The 12000-nt window shown below is 41.2% G+C and overlaps 2 protein-coding genes across 2 annotated transcripts; one reads left to right on the top strand and one right to left on the bottom strand.

Annotated features, from left to right (window-relative positions):
* The first annotated feature begins 980 nt into the window (after positions 1-980).
* Positions 981-2608, top strand: LOC145695538 (uncharacterized). Its single transcript, XM_081772525.1, has 7 exons — positions 981-1411; positions 1452-1631; positions 1671-1789; positions 1828-2096; positions 2143-2274; positions 2321-2385; positions 2429-2608. Exons 1-7 carry the CDS (start codon positions 1375-1377, stop codon positions 2584-2586), a joined length of 960 nt encoding a protein of 319 aa, XP_081628651.1. The 5' UTR covers positions 981-1374; the 3' UTR covers positions 2587-2608.
* Positions 2609-3333: 725 nt separating this feature from the next.
* Positions 3334-8682, bottom strand: LOC145695537 (uncharacterized). Its single transcript, XM_081772524.1, has 3 exons — positions 8498-8682; positions 3637-4687; positions 3334-3561 (listed from the first exon to the last, which is right to left on the bottom strand). The coding sequence occupies exons 1-3, from the start codon at positions 8540-8542 to the stop codon at positions 3386-3388; spliced, it is 1272 nt and encodes a 423-aa protein (XP_081628650.1). The 5' UTR covers positions 8543-8682; the 3' UTR covers positions 3334-3385.
* Positions 8683-12000: the final 3318 nt, after the last annotated feature.

Genomic DNA, 12000 nt, shown 5'->3' with positions numbered 1-12000 from the left:
TTGTATTTGCTTAATTAGCCAACATATTTTCTTTCTCGATATATTTTTTCGTCTGAAATATAACTAACTTGTCAATATTCACAAAAAAAGAAGAAGAATACGTATTCACCAAATACGAATCTTTATTTATTAAGACACTAACTTTAGTATAAATAAATAAGATCGGAGTAATAAAAATAAAAGAGGGTGGATGGGGATGAGAATGAAAAATGGATAATTAAGGAGGGCATCTGTCGCAGAGCTGTCGTTTGAGCTGCAATAATTGATTTTGATTATTTTAAAGTTACTTTCATTAGCGATACACTACCAGATGATGATTAATGCAACTTTTAATGCGTTTGCTTGAAGTCCACTTTGACAACTACTGAACTGTTAAAAGCTATGCCGGTTTAGAGTTAATAATTTGAGCATCTTTCAAGCTAGGCTCGGTATTCTGTGTAGAAAACCTGAGTCAGGGCCTGAAAGATCATTTATGAAAAGCGTGTTTTTTAAAAACTAAGCCGCCAAGCGGCTTCGCTAGAATTTGAGTATAAATTGGAAAGACAATTCTTCGCGGCTTTTCATAGATGATCTTTCAAACCCTGACTCAGGTTTTCTACGCAGGTTGCCTAGCCTAGCTTCCAAATCATCGAAAAGAATGAATAGTAAGTTTGTGGTATTCTCTTTGGGGGATTTTCGTCAAATATTTTACCGTGTTCGTCTCATGACATTTGCCGAGACGACCATTATTACTATGTGTGCTCATCGAGTTATGCAAAATAAAGCATTCTTCATTTCGTGTATTCGAGAGCAAGAAAGAACAAGCAAAAGTTGGAAAAAGAGAAGAAAAAAGGTACTTAGAGAAAACTTTTCTCAGAAAAGAGAGCGAGCATATGGAAATACGAGTGGGAACTGTTTATTCGATCGTTTTTGCCGTTGTACAGATTTTTGATATTTTCGGAACGGGCCCCTTTCTGCTTTTTGATTACTCTTTCGGAACTGCTAAAAAGCCCTTTGAAAGCTATCTCGTATGCAAAATGGAGCACAGTTGAACTAGAAACAGATGGTACCCCGAAAAATGTAGTTCCGGAAATTGACCTCGGTCTCTTCCAAATTTGTTGCATCACTTTTATTGACAACAACGAGGACCAATCTACTTCAACAGAGTTAGCAACAACAACAGCTTCTTCCTTAACCTCTGTTAGATCAAAGATCCTTCGAGAGGAGCCAAAAGAGCAGCAAAGAGAATGCATAAGCTGGCAGAAATTCTACAATGCTGAAAAAGAATTCCACGAAAATGACACTAGCGAATTTGTCTGGGATGAAAATTGCCCAAATTACGGGTCACGGTTTTGGCTGCATTGGCCAGAAGACTTGGTTTTTGTCATCAGTTCAATGGCAGCAGTCACAAGTTTCCTCAAAATCGCTTTTTGTGAGTTATTTTCTTGAATCTTTTTATGACTCGATTCTAGTGTCTCTTTCATATCTTCCTTTCCTGGTGCGTTCTTACATATTTTATATCGTCGGCGTTCTGAACCTAGCCTCCTTCGCTTTTCAAGTCTTTATTTGTGTTGGGTGGACGATCGTTGTCAGTCAAGCTGAAGTCGATGAAGATTTGGACGAAGGCGCTCTCAATTATTCCGTCTTTTTCTGTAAGTCGGTTTTCATAAGAACGAATTTTCACTTTTCAGGGGTTTATGTGATTTCAACAAGCGCCACATTCATTTTCTCCTTTCTCATGATCTACACTTACATACAACTTCGGTGGTCAAGTAGAACGAGTTTGAATACTTTCGTTCGAAAGATCAAGGTACTCTTCCATGATTTCACCACTAAAATCCACCGTAGACGAAAACGAAAGTGACTCTCGTGAGCATGAACGCAGAGCTTTCTCGCGAAGGCTTTACGCAAAAATTCACCAAGGCGAAGCGAAATTCGGAAATGGCGAGAAAATCGTACAAGAATGAAAAACGCGTTTCTCAGAGACTATCTGTCTCTACAGAAAATACAACTTCCACGGTTAAGACAATCCCTTTTATCCCTCAGCTGAGTGTAGAAAGAGCAAGTGAAGAGATAAGAGAAGATGTCAGTGAAAGAAATGAAGCGCAGCAGAATTCGTAAATGTTCCTTTTCTCATGATAGTAATTAACGTCTTGCTTACAGATTAAAGATTCCGACCCTTCAAAGTAATAAATTCGATTTGGGATCGAGTCCTCTTCGACAACGCAGATTGAGGAGTTTGCAAGAGCTCAATTCCGAGCTCAAAGAATCTCCTCTGCCAGTTCGAACTCAAAGGTAGTTCTTCTTTATAATTTCATCAAATAATTTTTAAAAAATTCAGGCAAACTGTAAAATTCGCGGGGATTGATCCGCTTGAGCCCGAAGAAAAACCTCAGAAACAGACAGGTTTTTTCAAGTCAGTAAAAAAAGTTGCTATCTTTAATTTCAGGAAATGAAGAATTGCTCCGATCCCTAGACAAGGAAACTCTTGCCAAGTTGATAATGATGACTGCTGCTAAAGAATCGCGAGCATCAACGAGGATGCAGCCCATTCCAATGCCAACTTCTTACTCGATGTCTGCTGATGAAGATAATGAATATGTTTGATAAAAAATTTGAGTTGTTAAAAATAAATATGACACTGCTCACAATTCGATCTAAGATCTTGGGAAACTACGGGTAGCAGCAGCGGTATCATGCCGAGATCCGTGGAAATCGGCTGGATCGTTCGGCTCACTTGGCGCCATCTTTTGGAATTTTTCGAGATATAAAGCAATACCTCAAATAAAATTTCAGCAAAGAGGCCGATCAAGATTTATGTTTTTTTTTTATAAAATGAATCCCTAGCATAGTAGACTTTTGTTGTCGTGTCTTCAGCCTGATTTTATTTGTGAAGTGTTTTACATATTAATAAAGACTTTCATATAATATTGCCACGTGATGTGTTTATTTTCCAGAATTTTCTAAAGTTTCATCCATTTCTATTTTGCCCACAGAACGGGAAGCAACTCGCGGTCCCTGAGCTGGATGAGCCAAGTCGTCTTCCGTCTCCTATTTATTTATATCTGGATAACACATCTTAATTATTCAAGATCTAAATAGTCAACTTTTACTCGAGAAAAACGATGATATTGCAAATTATGGTAGTTAAATTGTGTGGGACTAAAATATACGGATATTAATAGACGACTAGCTGGCTTTAGGACTTCCGGTCGAGCTCAAAATGATAGAATTCCTCAGATTAAAAATTTATAGTACACATAGAGCTGTGTTTAGCCCCCGGTTGAAAAGACGGAAAATTGCCAAACGGAAGATTCTTCTGCTGAAAATATACAAATGGCTTTTTTTTACAGTTTGAGCATTTTGAGTTGTATTTACACGAAAAATAGTTTTGGAAAGTGCTTTTTTACAAATGACGCTTCATGTGAAGATTGAGATGGTCAGAGCGTGAGAATGCGCGTTCGCAGAGAGTACACCTAAATGGCCTGTGTCCAGTGTGTTTTCGCATGTGTCGGGTTAACTCGTCAGAGCGCGCGAATTTCCAACCGCAGCCTTCCCAAGTGCATTTGTAGGGCTTTTCTCCTGAAGAAAATTGTTAATAAAAGCTTTCAAAAGGTAACGACGACGATATTTTGACAAATTATAATGTTTGTTTACCTGTGTGAGTCCGTAAATGAGCTTTTAAATGACTCGATTTTGTGTAAGTTTTTGCGCAGCCGGGATATTCGCATCTATGAATAGTTGTTTTTCTCTTTCCAGGAGCTTTTCTCGTCCTCCTTGGAACACTCAATCCAGCCGGCGGGCATCCGAGACCTTGTCCTCTGAGAAAATCTTGGGGCAGCAAATTCGGGTCAAAGTCTGGATACAGTCGATTTGGCCAGCCCCATTCTGGAGCGAACGGGTAACCCATTCCCATTCCTTGTGGCATTTGGTGCGGCGTTGACCAGGCTCCTGTCCATGGTGCTTCGAGGCCGGAGGAGACTGCAGGGATGCCAGGGAAAGGCATTGAAGGCATTTGTGATTGAGACGGATCGACGGGCAGTGGCATGAGAGGCGTGTGAGCTGGATTCGGGAACGGAGCTGGAAGAACTTGGGAGCTCTGGGAGCTGCTGATTGGAGTTGAGACGGGAAGAGAAGGAAGAGGGTTGGTTGGAGAGGGAACTGTTACTGGTGGCGAGGAATCTGTAATGGCCGCTGGAGCTGGTGGAACTTGACTTGTTTGTGGGTCGGTTATTGGATTTGGACTTGGCACTCCTGTCGCCCCTGTGTTTGTAGTGGCGGGAAGCTGCTGAGGAGGCCAGGAAGGCATTTGACCAGGGATAGGACCAGCACTTGCTCCGTGTGGAAATGAATTCGGCATTTGATTCTGTCCCCAGCGCATTTCAATCTCGACTTTGATCTTGGAGAAGTTTGGGTTGGGACCTGCGTTGGGTCGCGCGCCGGAGTTGTAAGGGTGGTACATGGGCGTGGAGTCATAAGACGGGTAACTCGATGGAGCTTTGAGACTGTTTTGGGGACTGAAAAACGGATAGGAGAATTGTGGCGACTCTGTGGATGAATTTGTGGAGTTGTCAGAAGATGAGGAGGGTGAGGTCGACTGGTTGATGGAGTCGGCGGAGGGCGTCAGAGAGCTGATGTTGGAGGAGTGAGGGATGAAGGCGGAAAAGTCGGCTGGGGTTGGAGGACAGTAGCCAGGTTCGGTTTTGTGCTGAATAAAATATTTGGATCCATCGATTTCGAAAAAAAGTTTTGCGGAAATTCCTTCTTTAAAATTTCCGCTAAGTTCTAAAATTTTCGCGAAGAATATTCACAGGCTAATTAAGGGAGCAGATTATCGCCTTGGGGTCACGTGAGCGAGTATTGGAATTTCTTTTAATGTTCATGTTTACGGGCAGCGTGTGTAAACTTTGGCGATAATTTTCATCGCTGCGATGAATTCCGAAATTCGTAATTACGCGTAGCCGCGTGTGCACCAAAAAATCAAGGTGCCAAGATGTTGAATTTATTCCGAAGCTGCTTGGATCGATAAGGAGAGAGAGTCACTACTGAGCGAATTTGGATAAGCCTGTGGAATCGGGAATTGCGTTTGCGTTTGTGCACCTGGGAGCGTTGTGGTACTTCGCTAATCTGCTTCCCCTGCGCCGGAAGCGCCTGCTGAGTGCGCTGAATCTAATCACACAAATAATAGAACGTGCGAAAAATACCGAAAACTAGAATTTGAGATTTTCCATTTTTTAAAGAATCGGAACTTGGAATTCCAAGTCGCTAAAATCGAATTCTCTCTAAAACCAGCTGATTCTGATGGAGCCTGTCCAAAACCCCCTCCCTTTCGCGTAATTACCCGATGTTACTTTTGTAAACAGTAAGTATCTTATTTTCCCGCAAGCGTCGTATACAAGCGTTGTTAGCTGTTTGGGCAATATGGGCAATTTGCATAAATCCGTCTTCAGCTGGTTTTTGCTCAGCGTTGTGAGGCGATTTTCGCGAACTCGCTACTCCTACCAACAACGAAGGAGAAAAACTACAAACACAAAACAATAAGCCACACCCTGGCTAACCTAATAGAGCAGGCTCCTCATGCGCATACTGCTTGACTAAGGATCTACTACTGTCAATGCAAGGGGGGAGACATCTTTCCTTCAAATTTGCAACGGGCTTTTCTTCAAAAAATAACATTGTGACACCCTTATTTAAACTGACCAGAATGAAGTTAAAACCTTCATATAGGCCTTAAACAAGCCAAAATTTTATATTTATAACCGCTTTAGTTGATAAGAGTTATGTAAAAGTTAAGGGTTTATCTTCACATGAAAAAGTGTAGTTTGAAATTTGGATTTCCGGGTTGAGGGCGCGGTCTAAAAGCCCACTTTGGGTGAAAATATACATTTTCACGGCAAAGCGTAAAATCTGTAGTTGTTAATGTTTCACACGTTTTTATCCTCAATCTCAAAATACAACTGCTACGGCTTCTTTTTGAAATACTAATTAATGATTAGGCTTATTAATGAAAAAATCAACCCTTTTTTCTATCTTGATATAAGGGTCACATAACACAGCCTTAGAAAGCCCAGAACCTAAGCTTTCATTTAGGCACCATATCAAGGGGTCTGGGTTATGCCTGCAAGGCAATTCAGGGGCCCGGAACTCCAAAAATAGGCACTAGATCTCTAAAATCGCCTGGGGCAACCGCCTCCACGCTTGAGAGGTCTCGTGACTACGTCTCAGTGAAAGCTGAGGGTCTGAGCTTTCAGTAGATGTCAAGTAATCCTGCTTGCCTTTCTCCTAAAGTCATCTACAAACGATAAACTGCCAAAAAAGCATGGTATTTTTCCATCTTTTGCAGGAGAAAAGCCCGGATTTCCCTTAATTTTGGGTGCAAAAACGACTTCTTTTCGGTTCTAACTTACACGTTAGCACAGGCAAGCAGGATTGTTTGGTATCTACTGAAAGCTCAGAACAAGCTCTTTCACTTAGAAATGGTCACGAGACTTCTCGAGCGTGGAGGCGGTTGCCCCAGGCGATTAAAGCGTTCTAGAGCCTATTTTGGGACTTCCGGGCCCCTGAATCGCCGTGCGGGCACGGCCCAGACCCCTTGATATGGTGCCCAAATTAACGCTCAGGTTCTGGGCTTTCAAAAACTGTGTCATATGAGCACTTTATCAAGCTAGAAAAAAAGATTATTTTTTTCATTAATAAGCCTATTAATGATTGAAAGGATTCGGGAAATAGTAACGGAAGTAGCCTTGTTTATGAGTTTATGTGTCCTCTATTTTCGGATTCCCCCTTTTTCGCAAAAAAATCTGAGGTTTATTGTGATCCCAAATCGGAAAACATTATCAGATCAGTCTAAACTAATATTAATGTTTGGAGTTAAACTGGTGTCAACACGCTGCAGCCGATGAGCTGTTTTGGAGAAAACTTATAAAAAAGAGAGAGAGAGAGAGAAAGTTGCTCTGGCACACGACTTTTTGCAAGACAAATTTTAAAATTAGATAAATTAGATTTTGAGTCTCACAGTCTGAATATGGAATATTCGATAACGCGAGCCGGGGAAAAGATTCTAGGGAAAGGACAACAAATTGAATTTGTGATGTTGTGTGGACACTTCAAATCATCAACAATTTCCGAGTTTGCGAGCCTCGGAGATTTGATTTAACCTCTTGGTACCCAAGTGGCCAAAATGGTCACGGAGAGCTTTAAATCGCCACGGATACCCTTAAGATAAGGTAAAAACTTAAGGATATCGCACTACTAAGGCTTCAGAATGCCTGAGCTTCAAAATAGAGCAAGAAATAAGGGAGTCTCTCGGTAAATTTAAGGAGCTACAGTCAATCTAAAAGAATCACATTCGCGCTCAATCAAACAACCATCTTTGTTCAACTCTTTTTCGAATTTTTGAATTTCTTTAAAGATCAAAGACCCATCCCGCCGAATGTTACACGACCGGTGGTGCATCATCCCGTTGTCGGAAATTCAAATTTATTTTATTTTTTCGCCAAGAACACACATAGAAAGAATCAAGTGCTCCTCTCTGTCAGCGTCGCGCGAATCAAAAATGCACCGGGCGTTGCTGAGTGAGAGGAGGAGTCAAGGTTGCGCCTTTGATTTTTGGGGGAGCAGCGAGAATATGCGCAAGCCTGGGTTGCCGGTAACGGAAAGTTATTGCAACTGGGCGGGGGGCTTTGTGTAGCAATTAGGGTTATGGATAGTTGAAGCTTGTTTTTGGCCATTTTTTGAAAGAAATTCGAGTGATTTTCAAATAACATGCCAAAAGCTCCTCCGATCCACGCCCGGGTAAGTCCTTATAAATTTATTCTAGTGTATGTTGCATTGATTGGGAGCTGAGTGCGATAAGCCACTTGCGATTGCATCTTTATCTGTCCGATTAGTGCGCTAAGCCGCGATCAACGGAGCAAATGGACTCCACCTTCTCGACTCCATCCTCATGGGCGTCATAAATACAAATACTAAACAATGCAACACTGATAAGCTACTTATCAGTTACCCAAACAGAAGCAAGAAAAGGGAATGGGCTTGGGCACAGTATTTTGGTCACATGTTACTCCATAAATTAGTAGTTCTGTAATAAAAACATTTTCCAAGTATTACGGATAATTTACAGTTATTTAGGTCACGTAGACTGTATAGAGAGAGCAGTACATTTGAGGATGTTATCAATATTTGACTCGATTTTTTTCACAATCTTTTAGACAACAACAGGTTAGGTGAAGGCTTCACTGGACTTTAGGGGTATAAAAATCAAGCATTGCATATAAAATCCAGCTTTATGATGAGTATTTGCAAATACATCTAGAATTTGTCGACAGATGCAAAAATATCTTGTCTCCAAGAATAGACCTAAGAGTGAAGAACACCTGCTATGACAGCTTAGTTCGGCTTATCTGCAATTGACCCAGAAAAACAATCAGAATGTCTATTTTTAATTTCTCTGAAATAAGAGTCCCCAAGCTTATTATTGATTTTATTAAGCTCCGTTCTCTATCGTATGGGGCCTTACCGTTATATCAAATTGCGGCGGCGGTCCTGTTTCTAGCGTCGTCATATTTTTCTTCTTTGTTTTCTTCCGTTGTTAAAAAGCGACTGTTAGCAGAAGGTTCACGTTAAGATCTCTCGACTTCTCTTGTTCGGATTGTTCTATCCGTGGATCGTGATTTGGTAAGGCGGAGCCAGGGCGGGGCTTTACCGTTTGGTACAAACGATGTGGTATATCGCCACACTGTGCTGCTCGATAGAGAGAGATCTCGCAGTGGTGGCGCTAACGAGCGGCGGTCTCCCGCTGCGCAGGGCGCCGCTGAGTGATCACGATTCGCGCACAGAGCTCTGTCTTAGCCTCTCTTTGAGTCGGCTGATAGGCTCGCTCTTTCTTCGCTTTCAACAAAATAATAAACAATTCCTTATCAATCTTGACCATCAGATTTTTGATGATGACATTTTTCTTCAGTCAGATATGAAAATTTATAATCAGAATTTATTTTCTCAAAATTGATTTTTACGGCAACTTTACTAGATTTCAGCTCCTATTTTAGTAATTATGTAATGTAGTTGAGGGATGATTACCTAATGAACCCGAGCTGATGTGGTTCTAATCCTGTCTCAGGGTCTTTCGCTGCGCAATATATGATTACGGTGAGCAGTATTCAAGTCCGCTTATCCCCACCCTAGTTCGTGTCATTTTCGCCTCCTAAGTTACAGACCGGGTCCTTATAAAGGACGGCCCTCTCTCCTCGAATTGAACCAAAGAAAAACGGCAAATCAAGCAGAAAGCCACTTGTTTGTTGAACCACGTGGTTGTTTCTTCGAGTCCAAAAGCACAAAATTTTGGGGAGCGGAACCTGAATTTTTCTGCCCACATCTGGCCGCAGAACAAAAGGAAGCAGATAAACTTTTCATCTTTTCCAACCTTGGAGATATTTAAAAGGGCGGGTCGAGTATTCGTCCGGCCGGAAGAAGACTCCTGCAGCCTAAAATGAACAACCAACCGTTTCCGCATCATCCGGTGCCGATTTTGTATTCACAAGAATGTCGACATTTTCATTTTTATGCATTCCGAGCCTATTTGTAAATGGACAAAAATATAGGAGCCGAGGATTATGAGCTTGACTTCATTTGCATTCGAGCTTCAGTTAACCTGTGCTCGGCAACCTGTGTAAAAACCTGAGTCAGGCTCTGAAAAGATATTTGATGCAAATCTTCTTTCAGAGCCTGACTCAGGGTTTCTGCACAGGTTGCCGAGCCTAGCCCTAACCGGGCAAGGCTAACCCTAATCCTGAAATAGGGACCTAGGTGACATAGCCTATGTCCTAGGCCCTAGGATGTTGAGCCCCTTCATAAGTTCTTCTTTGTAAAAAGGAAAAGTCTAGCTGCCAGTTTTTCTAATTGCAAAATTGTGCATTTTTAATCATTGTTTATTTTCTCTCAAATACGATATTTTTCAGAAAGGTGGAGTCAAGCGGGATAATACATGTTCTATTGAGTTTTTTCTTTGAAAGATGTAACGTCAAATCCTGTGAGTGCTTCCGACGGCGCATTTTCAAACAAAAACCGACGGAAGTCGCCTTCTTATTTCAAACAGAAACAAGAATCATGCTTACATCTCGAGTATCGAGCCATCTTCATTTTTGATAAAACATATATACAAACAGAGTATAACTTCGCCCATTTAGAGGCTATTTTTTTCGCCGGCTCGAGTCCTTATCGCTAATGCTACTGTTGTTTAGGCCAGTGAGATGATCTTGAAATGTTCAGGATCATCGATTTCACTCTTGCGCTCAGATTTTTATCGCTATTTTAGCAACTTGTTGATAACGCCTGGCGATGGAAGTACGTTTTTTTTTTCAAGGGTCACAAGTTCAGGTCCACATATTTTCAGGGGTTTTTCGATTCTAGAGTCAACTCAATTGCAGGCCCAAAATAGTCGATAAAGAGTCGAAAAAGGGGCCTAAGATAGTCAACTTTGCGAAAAAATGAATCGCGCTTTTTGTCTCATGATTGACAATCTTCGGCTAAAATAACGACGTTTTTTGACAATTTTGGACCGGGCTCGGAAACCTGTGTTTAAAACCTGAGTCAGCTAAAGAAAAAGTAGTTTTGCTGGGGAGGTGTCATGAACCGACAAAAATATTTCGACAAATTTTACGTGGAAATTTTCAACCAATCAGAAGCCTGGATTCGGCAAACCGGCCAATCAGCAACCGAGTAGCCGCCCACGCAAAATTTGTCGAAATTTTTTGTCGGTTCCAGACACCATCCCGTTTTGCTACGAGGCTTTTTATAAGAGATCTTTCAAACCCTGACTCAGGTTTTATACACAGGTCCGAGCCCAGATCTTGGAGTCATATTTTCGATTTTTAGTTGAAACTCCTGTTGGCGGACGCTAGAAGTTTATCGTCAATAGATTTCAATTCAAAATTCTTGTTTTCCAACGCCAACTTTGATGAATCGCCGACGAAAGTGACTAATCCCTTATTAGCTTTCTGCGACCCCAACTTGGGATTATCCTCGATTCTGTTGGAAGAGCAGCAGAATCAGAATTTGCACAAACACACTTCGAAGTTCCCACAACAGCGATCAAGGCCCCTCCCGCCGCCTAATTTTGAATAATTTCTCCTCAGACGAAAATGCGTCAGATTCGCCGATCAAGAAATCAGAACTTTCAGCAGAAATTGAAAAAAATCATGCGACGGCTTTTTCGTATTTTTTATGAAAGCCGTTGACGATGCCAAAATATTTGACGAGTGTTTCCGGGGAGGACGTTTTTTTGCTAGAATTCCAAATGATTTCCGTGGTACTTGACACGCCTGGAATCATAGAAATAAGGATATCTCGGTCAATAATGCTTCTTTTGATCAGTTTATTTTTCGACTTATTAGTTTGAAATTCATTTTTTATTTTAAAAAATCAATTTTTTAAGGGTATATCTTTAGTAAATGATGATTTTTTTACAAGTTTTTCACCAAAAGTTAGCACAGTGATACCCTTATTTCTCCACATTAATGCATAGATAGACTTTAAAAATTAAATTAACGAATGGTTTTTACCCTAATTTTTATCGATGATTTCCAACTGGATACCCTTAAAATGAGTAATAAACAGTCAATTGAAAATTATCTTTTGAACGAAGTGGATTATCAATTTTATTTTTAAATCAGATAATACACGTTATTGAATTGAATTACCCGTTGTTTTGTCAGCTTGTAGACTGGCGGCCTCCCATATTTTCCCCAAGCCGTAAAGCTCTTCTCCGTTCTAGGCTGAGCGGGTGGCGTTTCCGGGCGAGGCCAGCTGAAGCCGCGTAACTTTTGTCGCCAAAATACGCCCAAAACTTGGAAGCAATACAAAAATCGGCTTGAGGGAAACATTCAAAACGTGAAGCAGATTCAATCAAATCTGTTTTAGGGCGGTTGGTGGAGCGAACGAGTTGTTGTTGACGCCCTGATCATTACTTGTTACTTACATCAGAAAGAAACCACCTCCTTTTCTCCTCGATCTTCAAGAAAATCC

Source organism: Oikopleura dioica, chromosome 1 (assembly GCF_907165135.1).
Source record: "Oikopleura dioica chromosome 1, OKI2018_I68_1.0, whole genome shotgun sequence".
NCBI classification, from domain to species: Eukaryota; Metazoa; Chordata; class Appendicularia; order Copelata; family Oikopleuridae; genus Oikopleura; species Oikopleura dioica.
This window is presented reverse-complemented; position numbering and strand designations above follow the sequence as displayed.

Excerpts from the sequence above, each read along its gene's own strand:
- LOC145695537 (XM_081772524.1), bottom strand. The coding sequence starts at position 8,542 with ATGACGACGCTAGAAACAGGACCGCCGCCGCAATTTGATATAACG. Across the intron at positions 4,688-8,497 it reads CGCCGCAATTTGATATAACG|CACAAAACCGAACCTGGCTA; the intron begins GTAAGGCCCCAT and ends TATTTTATTCAG. Across the intron at positions 3,562-3,636 it reads TCATTTACGGACTCACACAG|GAGAAAAGCCCTACAAATGC; the intron begins GTAAACAAACAT and ends AATTTTCTTCAG.
- LOC145695538 (XM_081772525.1), top strand. The coding sequence starts at position 1,375 with ATGGCAGCAGTCACAAGTTTCCTCAAAATCGCTTTTT. Across the intron at positions 1,412-1,451 it reads TTTCCTCAAAATCGCTTTTT|TGTCTCTTTCATATCTTCCT; the intron begins GTGAGTTATTTT and ends ACTCGATTCTAG. Across the intron at positions 2,097-2,142 it reads AATGAAGCGCAGCAGAATTC|ATTAAAGATTCCGACCCTTC; the intron begins GTAAATGTTCCT and ends TCTTGCTTACAG.